The sequence below is a fragment of the Tamandua tetradactyla genome, chromosome 14 (assembly GCF_023851605.1).
Source record: "Tamandua tetradactyla isolate mTamTet1 chromosome 14, mTamTet1.pri, whole genome shotgun sequence".
Classification (NCBI taxonomy): Eukaryota; Metazoa; Chordata; class Mammalia; order Pilosa; family Myrmecophagidae; genus Tamandua; species Tamandua tetradactyla.
This window is the reverse complement of record NC_135340.1, coordinates 63894181-63920248: the sequence shown is the minus strand read 5'-3', so window position 1 is coordinate 63920248 and position 26068 is coordinate 63894181. Positions and strand designations below refer to the sequence as shown.

At 34.9% G+C, this 26068-nt stretch overlaps 2 protein-coding genes and 1 pseudogene across 11 annotated transcripts in view; 2 read left to right on the top strand and 1 right to left on the bottom strand.

Moving 5' to 3' along the window:
* FAM227B (family with sequence similarity 227 member B) overlaps nucleotides 1–26068 on the top strand; it is a 310848-nt gene that overhangs the window by 135634 nt on the left and 149146 nt on the right. The window lies entirely within an intron of this gene.
* Nucleotides 13600–18302, top strand: LOC143656080 (peroxiredoxin-6 pseudogene; annotated as a pseudogene).
* FGF7 (fibroblast growth factor 7) overlaps nucleotides 19968–26068 on the bottom strand; it is a 65032-nt gene continuing 58931 nt past the window's right edge. Inside the window, exons 3-4 of the mRNA XM_077127844.1 lie at nucleotides 22172–22275; nucleotides 19968–21082 (exon numbers count right to left, since the gene is read on the bottom strand). Of these exons, the coding sequence (XP_076983959.1) occupies nucleotides 20888–21082; nucleotides 22172–22275 (299 nt within the window). The 3' untranslated portion in view covers nucleotides 19968–20887. The remainder of the gene's footprint in view (nucleotides 21083–22171; nucleotides 22276–26068) is intronic.

The window sequence follows — 26068 nt, the reverse complement described above, 5'->3', positions numbered from 1 at the left end:
CTATGCACCCAAACTGCCACACCCTCCCCATTTCTAGCTGCCATGCATTCATGTACTGACTTCTTGACCTCAACACATCACTGCACTGTTGCGCCCCACCCAGTGCCTGGCATCCTACTCCATATCCATCCCACAAATACAAACCTTTAGAGTATTGAAGGAAATCCACTTCCAAAGTAAACCACTCAAGATATTTACATACCAAGAAGACAACAAAAATCATTAAACATATCATGATGCAGACAGATAAAGCCCAGTTTAAAGACCAAATTAAAATACTAGGGGAGACACAGACTTTGGAACAATTAATCAAAGATGTTCCTATAACTCTATTAAACAAAATAAATGGGATGGCTAATGACATAAGGAGATCAAGAAGACACTAGAAGAACGTAAAGAGGAATTTGAAAGAATAAACAGAAATATCAGAAAGATTAAAGATGCTGTAGACCAAATAAAAAAATTTCCTAGAGATACACAGCAGCAGATTTAAAGAAGCATAAGAAAGAATAAGTGATCTAGAGGACAGGACAACTGATTTCAAACCCTCAAAACAGCAAATAACAAAAAAGCTAGAAAAATTTAAATTGGATCTCAGGGAAATGAAGGACAAAACAAAGTACACAAATATAAGAATCATTGGTGTCCCTGAAAAAGACAAGAGTAAAGGGCTAGGAAGATTAGTTGAAGATATAGTGGGAGAAAACTTCCCAACCCTTATAAAAGACATAAATATGCAAATCAAAGAAGCTCAATGAATTCCAGATAGAATAAATCCAAACATGCCTTCCCCGAGACACATACTAATTGGTCTGTCAAATGTTGAAGAGAAGCAGAAAATCCTGAAAGTGGCAAGAGAAAAACAATCTGTTACATTCAAGGGTAACCATATAAGACTTAGTTCAGCCTACTCAAATGGTGCCATGGAGGCGAGAAGGCAGTGATATGATATATTTAAGATCCTGAAAGAGAAAAAACTGTCAGCCAATAATTCTGTACTCAGCCAAATTGCCCTTCAAAACTGAAGGAGAGGTTAAAATTTTCACAGATGCACAAATTGTGAAAGAATTTGTCAATAAGAGACAAGCCCTGCAAGAAATACTGAAGGGAGTTCTGTCAGTTGAAAAATAAGACAGGAGAAGGAGGTCTGGAGGAAGGCACAGGATTGAAGAATAGCAGTAAGGGAAAAGAATATATAGATCTGACAAATAAAATCCAAAGGATAAGATGGTGGAATCAAGAAATGCCATTTCAATAATAACTTTGAATGTTAGTGGACTAAACTTAACCAATTAATAAATACAGATTGCAGATGGATTGAGAATTATAAGCCAACTATTCTGTTTACAAGAGACTCATCTTAGACATAAGGATACAAATAGATTGAAAGTGAAAGGATGGGGAAAAAAATGTTCCATGCAAGTCATAACTAAAAGAAAGCAGGAGTAGCTATATTAATATCAGACAAAATAGACTTTAAATGTAAAAACGTCATAAGAGACAAAGAAGGACACTATATATTAATAAAAGGAACAAATTCATGAAGAAGAACATAAATGTTTATGTTCCCAATCATGCAGCTCCAAAGTTTGTGAGACAGACATTGGCAAAACTGAAGGGAGTGATAAATGTTTCAACAATAATAGTAGGATGTTTCAATGCACCCTCTCCTCTGTGGGCAGAACAACCTGCAGAGAATCAACAAAGTAGAGAAGTTAAACAACTTGATAAATGAATTAGACCTAGCAGACATACATAGGTCATTACATCCCAAAACAACAGGTTATACATTCTTCTCTAGTGCTCGTGGAACTTTCTCCAGGACAGATCATATGCTGGGGCACAAAACAGGTCTTAATAAATTTAAAAATATTGAAATTATTCAAAATACTTTCTCTGAGCACAATGGAATGAAGCTGGATATCAATAACCACCAAAGAAAAGAACTTTCACAAATATATGGAGATTAAATACCACATACTTAAACAACCAGTGGGTCAAAGAAGAAATTACTAGAGAAATCAGTAGCTATCTGGAGACATATGAAAATGAGAATACAACATATTGGAACTTATGGGATGCAGCAAAGGCTGTGCTGAGAGGGAAATTTATTGCCCTAAATGCCTATATTAAAAAACAAGAAAGAACAAAAATTGAGGACTTAACTGCTCACTTGGGGGAACTTGAGAAAGAACAAAAAACTAACCCCAAAGCAAATAGAAAAAGAGAAATAAAGATTAAAGTAGAGATAAATAAGCCAGACACAAAAGAACAAGAATGATATGGTCACCTTTAGAAAATGCTTATAAGATGACAGGGGCCTAGATTGTAAGCTTTTAGAGCAGACACATTAAGTCTCGAGAGGTGACTGTTATTTCTGGATTTTGAGAGGCTGTTATATATATGACCTGATATTTAGAGATAAGAATGAAGCCAAATAGGTTGGGGTTAAAGCAATTCAGAGTGTAAGGGTAAGGAAGACAGCGTCTATATTTTAAAACCACATATACTCTTTGAGACCAATGGAAGAAAAGTTTATTTGGTCTGGAACAGAAATTTTCTGTAGTGCACAATCTAATTCAACCTATCTGTATAGCTGATTTGAACAACTGAAACACTGGGAGCACAGAATAAGAAAATGGTCCTTTATTCATGTATAGATTATTATAATGCCTGGAAACATCTGAGAGTATATTAAGCAGATAATCAAAAAGCATTGGCAAAGCCCCCTGAGGGATGAGAGAAAGAATATGGAACTATTAAACTTCACTATCGGAAGTCCCCTGATATTGTGTCAAACTTTAGGGACACTCAAATCAATAAATAGGCCATGCCCTCAATCATGAGGCTTACTCTTGTGAAGCTTATATAGACAGTGGAGGAGTTAGATTACCTATAGGCATGCCTAAGTGTTACTTCTGGAGGTCCTCTTTTGCTGCTCAGATGTGACCTCATCTCTCTAAGCCATCTCTGCAAGTTAATTCATTGCCCTCCCCCTTACATGGGACATGACATCCAGGGGTGAAAGTTTCCCTGGCAATGTGGGAGATGACTCTCAGGGATGAATTCAGACCTAGCACCATGGGATCAACAATTACATCCTGACCAAAAGGGGAAAAAAATGTGTAGTTAGTAAAGTATCAGTGGCAGAAAGAGTTCAAATAGAGTCAAGAGGCTACTCTGGAGGTTGCTCTTACTCAAGCTTCAATCAGATCTTGCTACCTATCATAACCTGTCAACCCCCAACCAGGACCATTCCAGCCAATCCTAAAGAACACCTAGGGCAAAAAATAAGATTCCACAAGGGTTCCATGCACTAGAGTAACTTTGCAGAAACCTACAACTCCAGATGGGTCCCTGGTCCAGATAAGTCCTGAAACCTAGCCCAGCCTCTCCAGAACATCTCCCTACCTCACATTAGTGATAGATCCTTCAAATATGAAAAATTTAGAATTGTCATAGTCCAAACAACCCTAAAGAGAGGGGTGGAAAGATCAAAGGTGATGGTGGTGTTATACAGAGAAGATAGGATTTAACAAATGAATATGAATACTGAATCATTAACTTGATATTTCTTTTGGTCTCCAGTATTTTAGAGCAGCTAGATGTAAAAACCTAAAATTGTGGAATTGTAACCCATGTCAAACTCTGAAACACGTTTTACAACTAATTATGGTGCTGTGTTTTGAAATGCATAGTTTTTTTGTATATTTGTTATTTTTCACAAAAAAAAAAGAAGGAAAAAAGTCAATTGTGATGATAAGAAAATATTTAGGCCCTCTGACCTCCTATATTCTGGAGCAGCTAGAAGGAAAAATATGAGAGGATCACATGGTAACCCATGACAAACTCTGGGATCTGTCCTGTCATTACTTGTTGAAGAGTGTTTTGCAAACTATTGCTTTTTTATTTCTTTGCTTTGTATATATGCTATACTATACAAAAAAAAAATGTTTAAAAAAATTGTACACCATGACCAAATGGGGTTTATACCAGGAATGCAAGGATGGTTCAACACAAGAAGTCAATTAATGTAATAAAGCATATTTGAAAATTGAAAGGGAAAAATCACATGATCATCTCAATTGATGCTGAAAAAGCATTTGACAAAATTCAACATCCTTTTCTAATAAAAACACTTCAAAAGTTAGGAAACAAAAGTAACTTCCTCAATATGAAAAAGGGCACATATGAAAAACTGATAACCAGCATCATACTCAAATGAGAGAGACAGAAAGTTTTCTCCCTAAGATTGGGAACAAGACATGTATTCCCTCTGTCACCACTATTATTCAGCATTGTACTAGAAGTTCTAGCTAGAGCAATCAGATGGGAAAAAGAAATAAAGGGGCATCCAAATTGAAAAGGAGGAAGTAAAACTTTCATTACTTACAGATGACATGATACTATACTTGGAAGATCCTGAGAAATCTACAACAAAGATACTTGCGGTAACAAATAAATTCAGCAAGGTGGCACAATATAAAATTAATGTGCAAAAATCAGTAACGTTTCTATACATGAGCAATAACCTAACTGAAGAGTTGGCTAAAGAAAAAATTCCATTCAAAATAACAACTAAAAGAATCAGGTACCTAAGAATGAACTTAACTAGGGACATAAAGGACTTGTACAAGAAAATAACATAACATTGCTTAAAGAAATCAAAGAAGATCTAAATAGATGGAAAGACATTCCCTGCTCGTATTGGATAGGAAGGTTAAATGTGGTTAAGATGTCAATTCTACCCAAATTGATCTTCATATTCAATGTAGTACCAATCAAAATTCCAACAACCTACTTTGAAGACTTGGGAAAGCTAATTATTAATTCATCTGGAATAGAAGGAGGCCCAATAGATAAAATAATCCTAAAAAAGAAGAACAAAGTGGGAGGATTAACACCTCCTGAATTTAAAACTTATTAAAAGAACAAAGTAGTCAAAACAGCATGGTTTTGCTGGCACAAAGATAGAAGTATTAACCAATGGAATAAAATCAAGAGTGCAGAATTAGACCACCAAATCTATGATTTTTCACAAGACCCCAAATCCACTGACCTAGGACAAAATAGTCTTTTCAATAAATGGGCATGGGAGAACAGGATATTAATAGTCGAAAGAAAAAGGATCCTTACTTTAAACCCTATACAATACTTAATTCAAAGTGGATCAAACACCTAAATATAAAGACTAGTACCATAACGCTTCTAGAAGAGAATGTAAGGAAACGTCTCCAGGACCTAGGAGGTAGTTTCCTAAATTTTACACCAAAGCACAAAGCAACAAAAGAAAAAAATAATAAATAACTGGGAACACCTCAAAATCAAATGCTTCTGCACCTCAAAAGACTTTGTCAAAAAGGTGAAGAGGCAGCCAACTCAATGGGAGAAAATAATTGGAAATCACATATCAGACAAAGACTTGATATCCTGTATACAAAGAGAAATCATACAACTCAATGACAAAAGAACAAACAACCCAATTATAAAATGGGCTAAAATATGAATAGGCATTTTTCTGAAGAACAAATACAGATGGCTCAACAACAAAAGAACAAATCCAATTATAAAATGAGCTAAAGATATGAATAGTCATTTTTATGAAAAACAAATACAGATGGCTGAAAATCACAGAGATGCTTATTTTCATTAGCTATAAGGGAAATGTAACTGAAGACTACAATGACATACCACCTCACTTCTATAAGAATGGCTGCTATTGAACAAACAAGAAACTACAAATGTTGAGGAGTGTCATGGTCAGGTTCATGTGTCAACTTGGTCAAGATGTGGCACCTGTTTGTCTAGTTGGGCAAGTGCTGGCCTGTCTTTTGCAATGAGGACATTTCATAGAATTAGATCATGATCATGTCAGCTGCATCCACACCTGATTCCATTTGTAATCAGCCAAAGGGGAGTGTCTTCTGCAATGAGTGATGCTTAGTCTAATCATGGGAAGCCTTTTAAGGAGGATTCAGAAGAAGCAGGCTCTATTCCTGCTTTGGCTGGCGAGCGTCTCCTGTGGAGTTCGTCCAGACCCTCCATCGGAGTCGTTGGCTTCACAGCCTGCCCTGTGGATTTTGGACTCTGCATTCCCGTGGTCACGTGAGACACTTTTATAAATTTTATATTTGTGAGTGTTCCCTGTTGATTCTGTTTCTCTAGAGAACCCTAACTAATACAGAGAGGATGTGGAGAAATTGGGACATTTATGCACTGCTGGTGGGAATATATAATGGTACAGCTGCTACGGAAGACAATTTGGTGGTTCCTTAGGAAAGTAAATATTGAGTTGCCCTATGGTGTGGCAGTAACACTGCTTGGTATATACCCAGAACATCTGAAAGCAGTGACACAAACAGACATTTGCACATCAATGTTCAAAGCAACATTATTCACAATTGTCAAAAGATGGAAACAATCCAAATGCCCATCAACAGATGAGTGGCTTAACAAAATGTGGTATATACATATGATGGAATATTATGCTGCAGTAAAGCAAAATGATGTCCTGAACCACATGACAAGATGGATAACCCTTGAGGACATAATGCTGAGTGAAATAAGCCAAACACAAAAAGATAGATACTGTGTGACTCCACTTTCATCACCATGGTAATGGTAGCTGAAGGATGCACTGACTGAGAAGTAGATTGGTGAATGATGATATATACATATGATCAAATACCATGCTGCTACAAAACGGAATGAAGTTTTGAGGCATGCAACATTGTGAGTGATCCTGTGGGACATTTGGTGAGGCAAAATAAGCGAGAAACAAAAGAGCAATTATTGTATGGTCTTCTTTAGAAAATGCTTATAAGAAAACAGGGGCCTAGATTGCAAGCTCATAGGCAGACACATTTAGTCTGGAGTGGTGATTATTATTTCTGGATTTTGAAAGGCTCTTTTATGTATTTATAAGCTGGTGTTTAGAGATAAGAACAAAGCCAATCAGGTCGGGATTAAGGTAATTCAGAACACAGGGGTAAGGAAGACATTGTCTATATTTTAGAACTTTACTTACTCTTTGAGACTAAAGGAAGAAAGATTTATTTTGTCTGGAAACTAAATTTTCTGTAGCACATAATCTAACTCATCCTGTCTGGATAGCTCATTTAAGCAGTCAAAACACGGGGAGCCCAGAATAAGAATGAGGTCCTTTAATCCTGCATAACTTAATGTAATGCATCCTAAAATAAATTAAGCAGATAATCAAAAAGTATTGGCAATGTCCCTTGAGGGATGGGAGAAAAATACGGAACTATTAAACTTTACCACCAGGGAAACCCCTGATACTCTGTCAAATATTAGGGACACCCAAATCAATAGGCCAAGCCATTGATCTTGAGGCTTGCTTTTGTGAAGCCTATATATGTAGTGGAGAAGCTTAGCTTACCTATAAATATGCCTAAGAGTTACTTCTGAAGGACCTCTTTTGTTGCTCAGATGTGACCTCACTCTAAGCCCAATTCTGTACATGAAATCATTGCCCTCCCCTCTACGTGGGACATGATATCCAGGGATTAATGTCTCCCTGGCAGCATGGGAGATGACCCCCAGGGATGACGCTGGCCCTGGTGTCCAGGAATCAGCAATGCCTTCTTGAGCAAAAGGGGAAAAAGAAGTGTAACATATAAAATATCAGTGGCTGAGAGAGTTCAAATAGAGTCGAGAAACTACTCTGGAGGTCACATTTAAGTAAGCTTCAGTTAGACATTGCTACCTATCATAACTTGTCAAAACCCAACCAAAACCGTTCCAGCCGATCCTAAAGAACACCTAGAGCATTATATGAGATTCTACAAAAGTTCCATGCACTAGGGTAACTTTCCAGAAACCTACAACCTCCAGATGGGTCCCTGGATCAGATAAGTCCTGAAACCTAGAGGGGCCAGCTTCATCAGAACATCAGCTAGATCTATCTCCCTACCCCATATTATTGACAGCACCTTCCAACATGAGAAAGTTAGAATAGGCATAGCCCAAATGTCCCTATAGGGTGGGAAAAAGATCAAAGGTGATGGTGGAGTTATACAGAGAAGGTAAGGTTTAACAAATGAGTATGATTGCTGAATTATTATATTGCTGATTTCTTTTAGTCTCCAGTATCTTAGAGCAGCAGGAAGTTAAAATGTAAAATTGTGAAATTGTAACCCGTACCAAACTCTAAAATCTGTTCTACAATTAATTGTTGCAATTTATTTTGAAATTCTTTGCTTTTTTTGTATATATTTTATTTTTCACACAAAAAAAGAAAAAAGTTGATTGTGATGATAAAAAATACATATTTTGTCATCACAGTGTTCTGGAGCCGCTAGAAGAAAAAAATTTAAGATGATGGAATGGTAGCCCATGACAAACTCTGGGATCTGTTCTATAATTACTTATTGAAGAGTGCTTTGAAAAATATTAGTTTTGGACAGGAAACAGTGGCTCAGAGGCAGAGTTCTTGCCTACCACGCCAAAGACACAGGTTCAATTCCTAGTACCTGCCCAGGTAAAAACAAGAAAACTACTGTTTTTTTTTCTTTCTTTACTTTGTATATGTGTTATATTAACCAATACGAAAAAGTTAAAAGAAATATAAGAATAAGACTTATAATGAAATGCAAGATATCGCTTGATATATTTTGTCTAAGTTTTCTATAAAAAGCTTCTGTAAAGTATGAATCGGAAAACAGAGTAAGAATATTTAACATCATATTCATCATCACAATTGTTTTTATGTTTTCAATATAATCATGGAAGTTGTTTAATTATGATTGCTAATATATGTCTGATGTGTAGAATCTAAATCTTGATGGCAATGAGCGATTGAAAATTCTTAATTTTTCAAAGTGAAAGAAAAATTTTCATCTCCTTTTGCTTTAATTCCATGCTCAGCAAGCAACTTTCAAATGACTAATTTAACTTACAAGATAATTTTCCATGGTGTTCTAAAAGATGACCTTCAAATATTTCCCCTAGATATTGGTCAGTTGATTGGTAGTGATGGTCAGAGGTACTTGAGGGCATGAAACCTGGGTTTCTATTATATTATGAAATGCATTATTCCATACTATATTGAATGATGTGAAATTGCCATGCTATGGGCAAGTGAATGATAAGGAAGTGAATTATGTGAAGACTTCTGAGAAAGTTACTTCCCAATTTGCACATGACAAGGTAGTACATCCTATTCATTTGAAGCAACCACATTTGTGTCATGCTTATATATTAGAAAAATTCTTTGTAAGAAGGTATGCTCATCATTCTGTCACTAAATTGAAATTGGTTTATTCATTCATTCAACAAATACTTCGTGAATGCTTACTCTGTGTCAAACATTGTTAAAGGTCTTGGGATACATTAGTGAACAAATCAGATAAGATCCTATTCCTACTGGAAGTTATGTGCTAGTAAGGAGAGATAAACAATAACAAACATAATTAAATAAAGTATATGGTGTATGTGACAGGCACACACCTCTCACACATCGCTAGACTCTGTGGTATAAATGCTGTGGGAGAAAAGAGAGCCTTCACCTGAGGGGGCTATAGGAAAGCAGTATCCTCAGAGGATAGCCAAGTTTTCATTAGAGTTAATCAATTGAATGTATAAATCTGAAAAAATGTTAGGAGTTGTCACTATTAAGGTCCTTCTTGCAATATGGGCTTAATAGAACAATATTAGATCCTGTCAAACAAACAGAATTGAAGATAACTAAAGAGTTAGCAAAAGACTGATGCTGCAGTCCTTAGTGAAGCATTTATCTGGAACAAATGCATTTATTGAATCTATTGCTGACTATGATTGTGTGTGTTTCTTTTCAAGGTAATAGATTTACTGATTTGGCAGTTTAATATACTCACTTATATTTAAATCTCAAGCATTAAAATTGAAATTGTATGGGGTCAAAGTATGATACTAATTAATGCATTTGCTCTATTTTTACATACTATAGACTTAGAAGATTTTTAGGGTTTTTTTTCCCTGATAGTCTGCCAGCCATCACTTATGGTCCTTAGTGGTTCCAAAGGTTCATTTGTTTCAAACCATCTTCATAAAATTGGATCTATGTCTGTGGGTATATTTTGAAGAGTGCTACCACTCACTATTATCTCTAGTGATCCACTAAAAAAAAGTTTTCTTCCTGTCCCTGTAACTTAAAAGTCTTAGTCTACAGGTCTTAATTCCAAAAGAAGAGATGCTTCCACCAAGAGACACAATGATTCCATTGAACTGGAAGTTAAGACTGCCACCTAGCCACTTTGAGCTCCTCATATTCCTGATTTGACAGGCAAAAGAAATTACTGTACTGGCCAGGGTTGCTGATCCTCATTATCAAGGAGAAATAGGACTGTTACTACATGATTGTGGAAAAGAGTTTGCCTGGAATACAGGAGATCCTCTATGGCATCTCTCAGTAATAACATGCCCTGTGATTAAAGTAAATGGAAAACTGCAACAACCCAATTCAGGTAGAGCTGTTAATAGCCCAGAAACTTTAGGAATGAATGTTTGAGTCACCCTACCAGGCAAAGAACCATGCCAGCTGAGGTGCGTTCTGGTGGCAAAGGAAATATGGAATGGATAGTGGAAGAAGGTAGTTATAAATACAAGCTTTGTGACCAGGCACATAACTGAAGACCGTAATGGTTTTGAGTACTTCTTCCTTGTTTTGCTATGAATATGTTTGTATATATACATAAAGAAAACATTTTTTCTTCCCTATCTTATCCCCTTATTAGAGACATAAGCTGAACTAACTTTAACTGTGGTATTTAAAGTTAAGTTATAGGATATCATATTTAAAAGTAGATCTTATCCAAGGACTTGTACCTTCTTCTGGGGAAAGTTAGTGCATTTCCAGTTTTATGCAGGTAATTGAGGATTGTTAGACAAAAGTCTGATTGTTATTGTTTTTATTTATAGATTAAGTATAGTTTAAGGAGGTGGGTACGGGTGCAAGATTGACAAAGGGTAGACTCTGATGGTTAAGTTCATGTGTCTACTTTGCTAGGTCATGGTGCCCATTTGATTGGTCAGGCAAGCACTGGTCAGGCAAGCACAAGTACTTGGTGGTACTGTGAGGACATTTCACGGATTTAAATAATTAGTAAGTAGGCTCTACTAGGCTCATTACATTTACAATCAACTGAGGAGATTGCCTTCAAAGTGAGAGAAATCTTATCCAATTAGTTGAAGGTCTGAAAAAGAGGAGTGATTAATTCAGCAGTCAGAAGGGAGAATTTCCACCTCTACTTCAGCCAGTCAGCTTCTCCTGAGGATTTCAGTGTAAAACTTCTGCAGAGTTCCCAGCTTGCAGTTGGTCCTGTGAAATCTGGGCTTGACCATCCCCACAGCAAGTGAGCCAATTCTTATAATAAATCTCATAATATTTACATTACATATTTGTGTATTTCCTATCAGTTATTTTTCTGTAGAGATCTCTGACTAATACAGCATGTAATTTGTTTAATTGAAACATGGATTTGATTATCACTAATGCAGTGCCTGACATATTTTAGATGAGGACATGTAGCCTACATATATATTTACATATAGGTGTGTGTGTATTTATTTATTTATATACCATACTGTTCCTTCTTGTTACTCACAGTAGTTTTGCTCCATAAAGTTGCTGCAAACACTGACTTAGTGCATGCTGAGCCATTGCTCCTAGGGGAAATATAGGGTTAGGTTCCTGCAAGCCTCTGCTCATCACATTTTTTCAATCAATCAAAGCACAACCTTGATTGGTGTGTGTTTCTGTTTAAAGATACCTTACTTACTGGGCAGGTCACGGTGGCTCAGCAGGCAGAGTTCTTGCCTGCCATGCCATGGACCTGGGTTCAATTTCCGGTGCCTGCCCAAGCAAAAAAAAAACACCTTCTTTACTATACATTGTTGATTCATTAGCATTGAACTCAAGACTATCAGCTCTCTAACTTATCGCTAAACAAACTTATTTAACACAGGTATTTTCTCTATGAGGCATAACACAATCTTCTTGTGCTTAAGAACATTGACAGCACTTCAAGCGCTTTCCTAAGAGGCCATTTTAAACAGTGGAATTATTAACAAAAAAGCATAAAAGTAGAAAAACATGTCACTAAATACATCCCAAAAAGGACACTTGCTTACTGTAGGAGAGCTAAAACAATAAAGTTGAGTGTCTCTTATTTATCCTCAACTGGGAATGTGCATGTTTTCACCACTCCACATATATCCATGCATGACTGTGAAAGCACCACGAATATTGATTTCATATTTACAAATAAATAATAGCAAGTAGGCAAATCCCCAAATAGAGAGTCTGCAAATAATGAGGATCAACTGTATATATGTATGTATGTATGTATGTATGTATGTGGGTGTATGTGTATATACGTACTTTCCAAATGCTGGATGAAAGTCCATAGATTGGGTTCATAGGGAATTTAGAATTTAGAAAAGAGAAAAATTTCTGTAACTCTGGGATTAGTTCATAATGAACTAAGAGATGAGTCTTGCTTCTATTCTTAATGGCACACAGAGTATGAATTGACAGTAAGAAGATTAAACATTCTGGATGGTAGGGTCAATATAAACAAATCCCAGAGGCGGGGTGAAGTACAGTGTGTGTAGATGTTTGACACAGTGGTCTAAGGAAAACTATAAGATTTATGCTGAGCAATGAGAAAATTGGACAGGAAAGGTGGAGCCAGTTGTTTGATAGCTTAGAGTGCATTTAAAGAACTTGGACAAAACCTAATGGGCAATAGGGAGCAACTTGGGTTCTTCTACTGAGAATTGACATAGTTTGAATGACATTTTAGGAATAATGAGCAACTAAGCAGAATTTGTGATGGTGAGGAACTTGAAGCAGAAAAACAAATGGAATGCTATTACTAAACTTTAGGAACAAGTTGACGAGGTCATGGAGGTAATGAGAAGAGACAAAATGGAGGGTATTAAAACATAAGAGTTCAATATTTAGTGATTTACTAAATAGTCAAAAGGACAAATTAAGCAAGTGGAGATATGCCCCCACCAAAACTCTGATAACAATGACTACATTGTTATGCAATTACTTTTTAAGAGAGTAGATGTAGTCAATGGAGTGAGATGAGCTATGTGAATGCCAGGTTTGATTATTCATGGAAAAGAGCATGCTATTCATTGCAGCAATAAGGCACCAACATCCCACTCTTTAAGCTGCATGAATTCAGGGAAGAATTTTTTTAAAAATCACGTTTGTCATTGCTTTTCTGATCATAAAGATTACATTAATATAGAAAAATTTTAAAAAAGAAATATGAAAAAAACAATAAAACATCACCTATAATTTAGCTTTGGAAATACCAAATCATGGTAAATACTACTCTTATGAAAAGGAATAAAGTTCCATTAATAATTTTGAAACAGAATGAATAGAACTAAAAAGAAACATATTAGTAAGCAGTTAACACTTTTCTTTTTCATAATAGGCAATATCATAAATGTTGAATAAACATGTAGCTGTTTAAGTGCAATATAGAAAAAAACAATGTGAGGTTCAAGAGTGTATGTAACTATAGAAGTTAACAAAGATTGAGCTAAACACTATCACCAACCAAAACAATCATAGAAATGAGTAATGAAGTAGAAAAAAAACTGAAAAAATGAGATAATTCTATAGAAACCAATAAATGTGAATTTTGAACACTGAGTTTTCAAGAAAATAAATATGTCAATGCAATGTATCATCATCCACAAAGCTTTGACCTCTTGATCTTTCTAATGGATTCAGTTTAAATTTGATGTATGACTAGAATTGCTACCATTGCTATTTGAAATGTCTTCTGCTGTCGTACCTGTGATTGACATAAAATTTTACAAAATTATAGATGTATTTTAGCTCACATTGTAATTGTTGCATTTGCTAAGCAATATATTTTTTAAGAAGGTTCTAGAGATAGACTTAAAGTTTCTGCTCTGGCATGTAAAGAGCTTGCAAGCCCCATCACTCCTGCCCTCACAACAAGACAATGCTAAACAAATGAAAAATAATGGCTTTTCTAGATCCTTCAGAGAACTGAGATCACAGGACAAACACCCGCACTGAAAAATGGAGAGACAGGTAACTAGAGAATACAGATCAGTTTATATGATACAGAAGCCACCAGTGTTAATTACTGGTAGGAATGCTTAAATGGTAACTTCAACAACTTCCTAGAGGTTAATTGTAGACTAGCTGGAGGTACGGTCTAAGTGAGGCCCTTCACACATTCATAAGTTTTAACTGCAGGATTCCCACAAGTTTCTCAGCTAAAGACCAGAAAAAAATTCCCTCATAGTTGTCCAGAGGAAATTTTGAGATAAATCCAAAATATTCTCCATAACAAAGTCCTACCCAGCAGAATCTTATCTAATTTGGAAGAAGAGAAATTACCCAACTCTAGTCCTCTCTAACATCCTGTCTCACCTAAGGGGTGTGGTGTTGGAGGGGAAAGAGAAATACAAATGAAGGTCACAGACCAGGGGCACAGGCTCACTAAAAGACTTGAGACTTAATCATAAGAGTATACAAGGTTCCTGTCTTCCCACACCTTACCACATCAACAGGGCTCCTGTTATAATAATAGTGGATTAGAGCTGAAAGAATTGCAAGGCTCAGACTCTATTTAAGAAGGAGTTTCTAGGGAAATCCAAAGGCAAGAGGAAAGACAAAAACAAGGACACTATTTGTTATTTGAAGTCACTAAGTTTGGGGGTAATTTGTTATGTAGGAATTGATAGCTAATATGTAGCTGGATTTGTCAAGAGAAGGACCTGTCATCTTCAAACTAAATATTATTATTTGTCTCACATTTCTTATATCAGGACTTATTACTAATGATATGAAAGAAAATAAATAGTGTAGGTACTCATGAATCCAACAATGAGAATTTGGGAAATGAAACCACATGATCAAAAAGGAAAAGGAGAACATAAGTGTCTTCTCAGATGAAATACTTAATTCTTTGAGAGGTGTAGTTTGAGAAGGAAAGAATCAGGGATTGTTGGGAAGAGACTGACACTTTGCTATTTTTGCTTCTTGTCAAGTCTCTTCAACTCAAGAGAATGTAAATTCTCTTGACAAATCATTCAAAACTGGAGGATGAGTGGGAGCGTATGTGGATCTGAAGGAGCAAGACACCTTCACTGAAGGCACCACCTTCATTGTGTAAAAGTAGAAGTGAAATAAAGAGTAACCTGACAACAATGCTCAAATAGTTAGACATGAAGTTTCAGTGAACTATTTCATATTACAATATTAAGACTCATAGAACTCAAACTAGACAGACCAATGAATAGATATTTTCCAAAAACTCTGCTTTATAGTGACCATAGAAATGGTCAGGGCTGAAAATCATCAGGTACCTACAGATAAATCATAGTGGGCTGCATCCATTCTCATAGGCAGTGATATATTTTGATCAGTCAGTAACTACCCATACTGGTCATTAAATATTTTTAATATCACTCCTGGTCATGGTGAACTTTAGATAAAGTTTTTTATTTTCTTTAGCCATGTTTTATCTATGTGTTAAGTTGAACTGTGGGAGGTACAGAATCTCTTATGTCTTATCCTTGCCCAAGTATGTGACAATTGTGTAAATGAAGTCACATAGTAAACCTTGTACATCTTTCTGAAGCATCCATTTTTCTCCCAGTTGGTACTTAGAAACATTTTCATATGATAACGAATGCAAATATATTATGGAGTAAAATGCAAAAATCACCTGACTTTTAATATAAATGGGATTTTCAAGAAATTTTGCAATTCTTGTGGACCATCTTTGCATTGTTCTTTATTCCCTTATTTTCTCCCCTCTACTAGTATGGGTATTTTAATAGAAAACTGTGAGGTGTGTTGTAGCTTCATTGAATAAATGTAGACGTGGAATAAAGAGTAGAATTTATCTGGGGTTATAGAATTGCTTTTACTGTAAAGACAGCTGGGTACATCTTTATGTTCCTTGTCACTCCAGAGAACCAGGAGAGCAAACTTAAGAGCTGGAAACCCTGAGATATCATCACCAGTGTTTCTCCCTTCTGTAATTACGTTGAATTTATAGTCAACAAGTGAAATATCTTCATGCTGAGAGTTTTTATTATGATTATCTCTACCAAAATATTTTAGATCATTAGTTGTGTCAGAAGTATGTTTTTATTCTGTTGTCAACACTTTATATTCTTTCATTTATTTCATTCCTTTTCCCTCTTCTTAATTGTTAGAAACCTATATATTTAACCAATTTTCTATTTCAAAGAATATTTTTGAGAGAGCTGTTCTACTTATAAAGGTATTTTGCATAATGCTTTTCATTCCCAACTAAAGGGGAGTACAGTAGAGTTGAATAGGAATCAGTATTGAAACTTGTATCATTCCTTTGCTCTTTTTGAGTCAAATCACATAGTATATATTAATAATTGTATATGAAGTGAATTATCATGACATATAGGTCAACTTTCTATGTAAATAAATGTAAGAGTACATCTCAATAGAAATATTTTTTTTCAAAAAAGGAGACCAGCTCTGCTGCGAGTCAGTGACTGGTGGCTCCGTAGCTGCATCTCTCACCCTACCACATCACTGGGGCTGCTATGCCCAGAGGGCATGCTTCTCCAGGGCGAGACCCACAATTTCCAGGCCAATAACACCGTAGGTCACAACAGTTTCCTTGACTACTTGGAGATTCATGGAGATTTTCCCACCCTGGGGACTTCACCCCAGTGAGCACCACAGAGCTTAGGAGAACTGCAAAGCTGACACCGGCATTTGCCAAAAGGAATGTTAAGATGATCGTTCTTTCAACAGATAGTGTTGAGGACCATCTTGCCTGGGACAGGGATGTCAATGCATACAATGGTGATGAGCCCACAGTAATGTTACCTTTTCCCATCATCGACGATAGGAATAGGGACCTTGCCATCCTGTTGGGACCCAGCAGAGAAGGACGAAAAGAACATGCCTGTGACAGCTCATTTGGTGTTTATTTTTGGTCTTGATAAGAAACTGAAGCTGTCTATCTTCTATCCAGATACCACTGGAAGAAACTTTGATGAGGTTCTTAGAGTAGGTGTCTCTCTCCAGATGACGGCAGAAAAGAGGTTTGCTGCTAGGATTGATTGGAAGGGTAGAAACAGTGTGATGGCCCTTCCAACCATCCCTGAAGAAGAAGCGAAAAAAATTTTCCCTAAAGGAATCTTCGCCAAAGAGTTCTCATCTGGCAAGAAATACCTCTGCTACACTCCCCAGACTTAAGTCTCTCCAGGAAGTTGATGCTGGAGTTGCTGGCTTAGCACAGTGAGCCAAAGTTTGCTACCAGTCAATCATGTTTTCCTGCAGCAATCCCATCCTAGTGTGATCATTGCCAAGGTTCTTAGGTTGCAATACTACAGGCTTATTAAATGAAAAATGGCACTATAAATTTCTTGGGATTCTTTACTCTGTGCTTTCACCAGCTCTCTTGTTCTGTTCCTTTATCTCAGTACTCTGCTCGCTCTCTGTGAAATATATTCTCTATTTGGGGTTGTAATCTCATTTTAGGATTTATGATCAACTAATGTAAGCATTTGTGTTGGTTGAAAGGGACTATTTTGCTCCATCATCGAATGGCTCAGGTTTTTAGCTGTCCTAATGAAATCCTCTCTACTGTTAGCCATTCTGGGGAGTAACAGAACTTCAGATTCAACTTTCTCTGTAAATGCCTAAGTGTGTAACCCAAGAATGTAGAGTAACCCAGATATTCTTCAACATTCCATGTCTTAACCACAGCTGGACAGGTGGAAATTTTCAACTCTGTACTTTTCCAACTCAAGTGGGAAGAGTAGGAGGAGGGATTTTAAAAATATTTTGCTATAAAGAAAAGAAAATATTGCAATGCATTTCTATCAGAAGGGGGAGCTACAGAAAAAAAACGCATGCACCAGAAATTGGGAGCTCCTATAACAAGTGCCATGTATTTTTCACACATTATTTCTGTGTATCATTCTCCCCTAAAATGGTGTACATAAAAGATCACAGCTTCGGAAGAAAGGAAAGGATGATTTTAAATGTTTAATTATAGAACTGTTCTTGCAGTGGGTGGCTATTTTCTAAATTTTGCTTTTGGGGGAGGAGCAAATAAATTCCTTTGCTAAAAAATAAAAGGAGATCACTAGCTAATAATACCAATCTAAGAGTAGGAAGCATAGACCACTATGCTCTTGTAACAGCTCTACATCCAACCAGCTACATGACTCAATTTCCTCATCTACAAATAGTGGGAGAGACTAAGTCCCTCATGGTTTTAAAATTCTAGAATTCTAATTGTATGTAACTAACGCCAATTTAATTTTCTAAATTTGCATGCTAAATAAAATAAATAGTGAAAAAATAAACAATTTAACAAAATAAGTAAATAATTTTAAAAAAATTAAACAATTAAGGCAAATATTTTTAAAAGATCTCGTTGATGACCTGTACAATTTAGGAATGGGTTTACTACCAAAGATTGATTTTTATTAATTCAGCATGGATGTGTAATTTGATTATAATTGTAACTCCATAGACAAACAGTATTTGGTTCTTAAAATGGCTCTTGTATTTTATATGTATGTACATTATTGCTATTAAAATTTCTATGTAATCATGTTTCACCCTAAATTTTTTCATTGTTACAATTGGTGACAGCACATTTTTATAATCATACTGTTAACTATGGTTTACATGATTTAACTTAAGGTTTACTGTTTATGTTGTGCTGTTCCATAGATTTTTTTAAAAATTTTGTTCTATTACCATGTATGCAATCTAAACTTTCACCCTTTAGTCACATTCATATATACAATTCAGTGCTGTTAATTACATTCACGATGTTGTGCTACCACCATACATTAACAAAATTTTTTTAAATAAAGATTAGTCACAAATTCTCTTTTCTATTCAAACATTGGGTGAATTCACGTAAAAATTTGTTATGGATAAGACACTGTGATAGGAAGCAAATATGGGAAATATGTATCTTTCTCTATCCTGGGAATCTTTACAATGCTCCAGAGACAGAATGTTGATCTCAGAACCTAAACTGGGAAGGTGCCTATGAATCAGATGATAGTTCATATCATTGACGCTTCCCAGTGTATAACTGAGGAAGGGCAGTTCTTTCCAGCTTCTTGCAGCCTGGTCACATAGATGAGCACAAAAATATCAAATGAATCAGTTGTTTCTGTTGACTTAGACTTTCCAAAGAACTCTCGGCCATAAATGTATTGCCAGATAATTTGTATGTAAAATAAAGGAACTTGAATGACAAATGTGCTGAAATTAAAACCATAATGGTTAGCATACCAACAGTTTAATTTAGATAAATGCTGATCTTCTACAAAGTTTCTGGCAATGGAACAATTGGGAAGTGGAAGTTCATCTTTCTAGTAAGTCCTTTATTTGGAACGTATCATCAGGCTTTCATTATATTAGGGCCCCAAATCCTTAGCTATACCTTCTATATTGGGCACTCTGTTTTTCCATCTAACAGGAAAAGAACTTTCATTGCTACCATCTTTTAGGATGGTAGAGATTTCTAGAGATCAGGAAAATTTCTACTACACATATTTTTATATTTTTCTACTCATGAACTCAAAATTTTAATTTTACAATCCTATAAATTCTTTTATCTGCCACGATTTCACTTATATGATCCAATTTAGTTGGCAAGAGTACATGGCAAAAATTTTTCACATTTTTGCATTGTTCCCTCTAAGACAACTATTGTAAGCATTGCTGCAGGCTGTCATTTTTGTCTGCCATCCAAGATTTGCTGGCCCAAGTACTGTGTACTAGACTTGGTGTTGGTCATGAGGGGGCGGGGGAATTTGCACTTAAGCCAGACGATTTTGTTGTTCCTTTAAAATTAAAAGCATATGAAACAGATACAGCTTATTAAGGTTTTTATATATATATAAATAACATAAATTTAAATAACAAAACAAAGTTCAAATACAACTTAAAGTTTAATGCTGTAATCACAGAAAAAAGCATGATTATTTGTGGGAAGAACATTATTCAAAGCCATATTTTCGAATATGAATTATACAAAATATAGATTATGTTATCAAAAAGAAACTTACAAATTTCTGAAATTTACTTTTAGGGTTTATAAAATGTCCTTTTGTGACAAGTGAGATGAAATACAGTATTATTGTTACTACTATTTTATATACAAGATTTTTAAAAACATCCTTTTAGCAATACCCTTTCAATATGAGCAGTAGTAGAAACTTTGTTCTTGTTAATAGCTAAAAGTGTGTTCCACTTCCGTACTTTTGTAAAATTATTGATTTGACTCAATTCCTTAGAAGAATTTTTGAAAATATTCACTTTTATCTGATTAGAGTTTAAATGGGTTATGATTTTCACTAGAAAGCATTTCAAATACTACTCATCTTCCCTAGCTAATTGGCTTGATTATCTGACAAACTATTCCAGCAGCCTTTAGATCTGACTTATCTTATATAACATCTTCTGCATTATTTTTATAGCAGCCATTTTATAAGCAGATAGGAATATTTAAATAATCATTACCAGATAATCAAATCTAACATATTAAGGGTAAATTAATTTAAGAAAAAAACATTACTATTACTAACACCATGATTGTACAACCAGTTTTACAATTTTTTACAACTTTTAGTTACTAAATCTGATTTTTGTGTATATTTTTCATATCTTTCTTTAATGCAGTCTTTTAAAATAAACATAAATGCGCAAGTCCAGCTTGATCAGTTTTTCAGTAGTTTTCCAGCCTTTCTTGGTTACTTAAAAAAAAAAAAGAAAAGAAAAAGAAAAAAGAAGAAAACAGTCCACTTAAAGAAATCTCCCTGCTGGAACTGGTTTCTTATGTACTGTATATGACTAGGTTATGGCCATAGGAAGGAAGTGAGCTGTTTTTTGTTCTTTCTTCGTTTTTCTCCCTCTTACAGGAAACCCCTTTTGATTTAATGCAACAAACATTTCTCCTCCATTGTGTGTCCATTTAGCTGAAGCATATGTGTTATAATGGTTTTCCAGAATTAATTCTTTAAAGTTGCAATCTTCATTGCATTCTTTCTGTTACAAACAAACAAAACAATATTATCAAAATGATTTTTAGAGGGGCTCAATTAAACAAATAATGAGCAGGTGATATTGTTAGAATTAAAATATATATGACATTTAAAAAAAATTTAAGTTGAATGGGCCAAATCCATTTATTAGATATGGATATAACTTACTTACAAAACAGGCATTAAATTTTTAAAAAAAGATAAAATGGTACTCATTCAGTTATGCAGCATGATGTCAAATATATTCCTTTTTTAATAGTCAGTTTCTACTGTTCTTTTGGTATTAGAAGCCATTTCTTCTAATACTTCTAGAGCTACTTAGCAGCTTTCATATTTCTGTGCCCAAGGCACTCATTCCCTAGTCACTGGAAATTTGTCATAGTTAGCAAATCTGAGGAAAGAGTCTCTGCCCTCCTCAGATGTGGAACATATTTCACAACTGCCCTTAATAGTCATGGTAAATAAAATGTTAATTTATTAGTTCATCCATCCAACCATCCATTCATTCATCTCTTCAATTAAAAATATATCATTACATAATTAGCCTGTGCCAGGCATTGGACTGCGCTGTAGGAATGTAAAAAAAAAAAAAAATTATACTTTATTATAGTGGGATGTGCTATTACATACTTTGCATTGTAAGAAAGTGAGATAATATGAATGCTTACATTTCAAAGCCCGTGATTGTGAGACTCATGTTAATTTCACATCAACATCAGGATTTTTTTCAAGAATTTGCATGTCAAGAATGTGCAAAGTGGCTGAACTTTAACAAAAAGAGTGTTATACTGTCAGATGGAAATTTTAGATTTTAGTTATCTAAAATGCACATGGAATTTTAGAACTGTGATCCCTAGATATCAACTAATCCAATTTATTTTCAAATGAAGAAAACAAAGTCCAGAGAGCTTAAGCAATTTGTCCAAGGTCACAGAGGAAACATTTTTCTTTATGCTTGAGAATAAAATATTTTAATTAAATCATTAAAATATATAGTAGGAGAGAAATTAATTCCATGTTTATTTTTGGAAAGAAAGGTATCTTTGAACACATAAGCCGGAAAAATTAAGTCTAAACTATCAATTATCAATACCTTTGCATAGAGTTTTCCTTCTTTGTTCATTGCAAGATAGTATTCACTTTCCACCCCTTTGATTGCCACAATTCCAACTGCCACTGTCCTGATTTCCATGATATCTGCAAGGAATCACAGAAAAATATGTAAATTATTCACTTAGTTTTGCAGATTATCCAACAATGGCCATTTGGTCTTTATTTCTGCTTCAACTGGAAGCCGTTAAAATTATTAATGTGATTATTTACTCAGCTCATAACAAATACAAATAGCAGTGTAGTCCTTATTAAATATGGTGAATACAAACTGCTGGAGAGTGTTTTAATTGTCTGAATTAAAAAAATAGTTGCATATTTGAATTTAACTTCTTATTCTCTAAAATTACATTTCTAATTCCAAAAATAATAATATTTATGGAACTCATACCATGTCCTAAGTATATTGTTCCAATGCTCCTAAATATTAAGCCTGTTAATTATCACCACAGCCTAAGAGGCAGGTAATTGGTCACTGAAATGCAAAGAAGTTCAATAATTTGTCCAGATTCTCATAGCTAGTAACTGGCAAAGCTGAGATTTGAACCCAGAAAAGCAAGTTCTCAATCATTATATAATGCTATGAAAGTAAGTAATAAGCTAGCATCTTTCTATTTAGTTAAATTCTATCTTTAAAAGATAATTTATAGTAGAATATATCTTGAATATGTTGAAATTGAATTCAATTCCAGTTAAAGCAATTATAAATTATAGTAAACAAAGCCTGGTGCCTTAAAGTAAAAATTAAGTGTTTTAAACTGATAGCAAGTTTTTTGATACATAAAAACACAAATAATTTAAAACCAAATTATGAATCTTGTTCATATAATATTTTATGACTTTATACTTTCTAATTTTTTTAATAGTTGTTGAAATTGTTTTTCCAAAACATGTAGTAACCACAGGAATTTTAACCTACTAAATTCTTTTATCGTAAATTTCTTTCCTACTGTATTTTAATAATCCATGCTAAATTCAGGGGAATTTCAAGAAATTTTAAAGAACAATGAAGGAATTAAAAGTCTAGCAAACCTTTTTATGTAACTTGCTCTTAATTATATTTCTACATAAAGGTGAGGTCTGAGACATTATCTTACCTGTGCTTAACACAGTGCAAAAAAAGTTCCAAGTGATAACTATCTGCATAAATTAGGTCTTCCAAAGTTGTTTTTTAAATATTTGTTTAATTAAGGGAAAAATCTCAATTTTTGGCTATATACCTTCACTTCAACTCTTTCTTATTCCTTTGCTTCAGTTTTCCTATCTGGAGAATAAAATTGTTACTTTATAGGAATTTGATATAGCTTGGCTAATATTTGTCATCTATTTCACTTATATACTGCATTAAGAAGCCATTTTCACAATATAGTATACTTAGTACCAGTCAGAACTCATCCAGTCGAGAGTTCCACAGCTGCTCATCTAGAAACTGATCTCTGAAGAAAATGCGAAGGAATGAATATTGATCTTTTCAAAAATCCATAAAGCATTGGCAGAATGCATAGAACTATACTGTAATTTTAGCACAGAAATTAAGTAAATGACTCCGGTTTCTGAACTACAGAAGTTAAAAATCTAACCACCTTTTGGAGAACACAAGGCTAGAGAGAAGGCTCAGGAAAATTTTAATAATTGCTTACGAGCCCATGAAGGATTACGATGCTGATGCATTCATGCAATATTCAACATATTTCCACTGAAAGCCAAATCTATGCCAGATTCAATTCAGAGACAATCCCTCCCATTTTGGAGCACTCCATCTATTAACTATAACTAATTTTTAAAATCATTTTCGTTAAGGAAGAGCAAAGGGAAATAATTTGCTATGCAGCAGAACTCTATTAGATTAAATTTGTATTAATAAAAGGAGTAATACTGAAGAAATTCATTAATTCAACATATTTGCAGTATCTTCAAAATTGAGTAAATATATCCTTTTGAGAACATAGGGAGGAGTTGGTTTTTAAATCTCCTACTACTTTAAAATTTTATGAAGTCAGTGTTTTCCTTTTCTTCAGACTTTACTCTTGCCATTCCTTCCTTTATTCAATATTATATTTTTGCCTACATGCAAAGAAGAATGCTGATGCACTTTCAAGCTTAGGTTATTTTTCATGCTATGTTGTAATTGGGGAATGTAATCTGTAATGTTTGCTGGTTTTTCTTTTACAGACCAATTGTCTATAAAATACAACTGTTGAATAATATAATTATTATTAATTATGATATGTGGATACCTTCCCTTTCAGGTCCAATCATGACATTATATTTATTATCCCATCCCTAAACCCTTCTGCTCTATCCCCATGCTTGTCCATTGCCCACTTTGTACTTTAACATTTAATAGATGAGGGATATTGGTTAATCGTATCCTTCTCCATATTACAATTAAGGATACCCTGTTCCCCAAATCTTAAACTGAGACAAGGATAGACATGAGAAAGGCCAGGTTCTTGATTCAATAATATAATAAATTGTCTGACTTGCTGAGAAAAAAAAAATGTCTTTCACATTAGAAAAGCTTATGTGTCATCGGCTCAGCATAGAGCTGGCTGTGCTCCAGTGTGGGTCCCTGGTCCTGGCCTCCAAAAAAATAGCAATACAGGAATAGAAATTCCAAAAAAGAACCAAACAGAGCTGAAGACCACAGTAACAAATTTAATTTTCCCTAGAAGGGTTCAATCACAGATTGGAGCTGGCAGAAGAAAGAATCAGCGCTGAACATGAGACAGTAAAATCGTCCAATATGAGAAGCAGAAAGATGAAAGGATGAAGAAAAGTGAACAGAGCTTGAGGAACTTGTGGGGCACCATCAAGTATAGCACTATTTGCGTTACAGAAGTCCCAGAAGGAGAAGAAAGGAAGAAAGGGGCATAGAGAAGCCACAAGAAGAAATAAAGATTTCGAGTAAAGGTGGTAACATGGGTAAATATAAATGTCAGTACTATTTTATTTTTGGTGTGTAACTTACTTCCTACAGGATCTAAAAGATGGGTGCCTAAAATGTAATGATAGATCAGTGGTTCTGGACTTACAATGTAAAAAACATGCAATTTATGACAAAAATTACACAAGTTGAGAGATGGAGAGGTCTAGGAATATAGTTTGTATATGCTATTGAAGCTAAGTTAATATCAAAGAAAGCAAGATTGTTGTAGAGTTGGGATGTTTAATTTAAGTCCCTGGTAACTACAAAGTGAATATCAGTGAACATGCAAGCTCATAGACACAGAAATTGGAGTACAGGTTGCCAGGGATAGGGGTACAGGGGAAATGGGGAGTTAATGCATAAAAGTGAAGGGTTTATATTTGGGGAGATGGGAAAGTTTTAATAATGGAAGATAGTGAAAGTACCATAGCATTGTGAATGTGTGCTTGATCTCATTGAATCATATGCTTACGGGTGGTTGAGAAGAGAAAGTTTATGTTGCATATATGCTCCCACAATGAAAAATGAAAGAACTAAAGAGACGACAATTAAATGCAATACATGAGCCTGATGAGGCCCAACAAAGGAGGAGAAAAGCCTCAAAGGGACATTGTTGGGACTTTTGAATATTTGGAATATATATCGATGTTATATTTCTTGAACTGAATAACTGCACTTAATATCTTTGATCTTAGGAAATGTAAATGGCAGTATTAAGTGTTTAAGGAGATAATGCATATAACCTACATTCAAGGGCTCAGAAAATGGACTGAAAGAGTGATAGATAGACAGACAGATGGATGGATAGATGGACTAATATACTGAAAGAATGATGTGGCAAATATGGCAGAATGTTAAAATTGGTGGATATGGTTGTCTGGGAGGGTAGGATATATTAGAGTTCTCAATATGGGGGTTATATTATTTTTGTAACTGTCCTGTAAGTTTGAA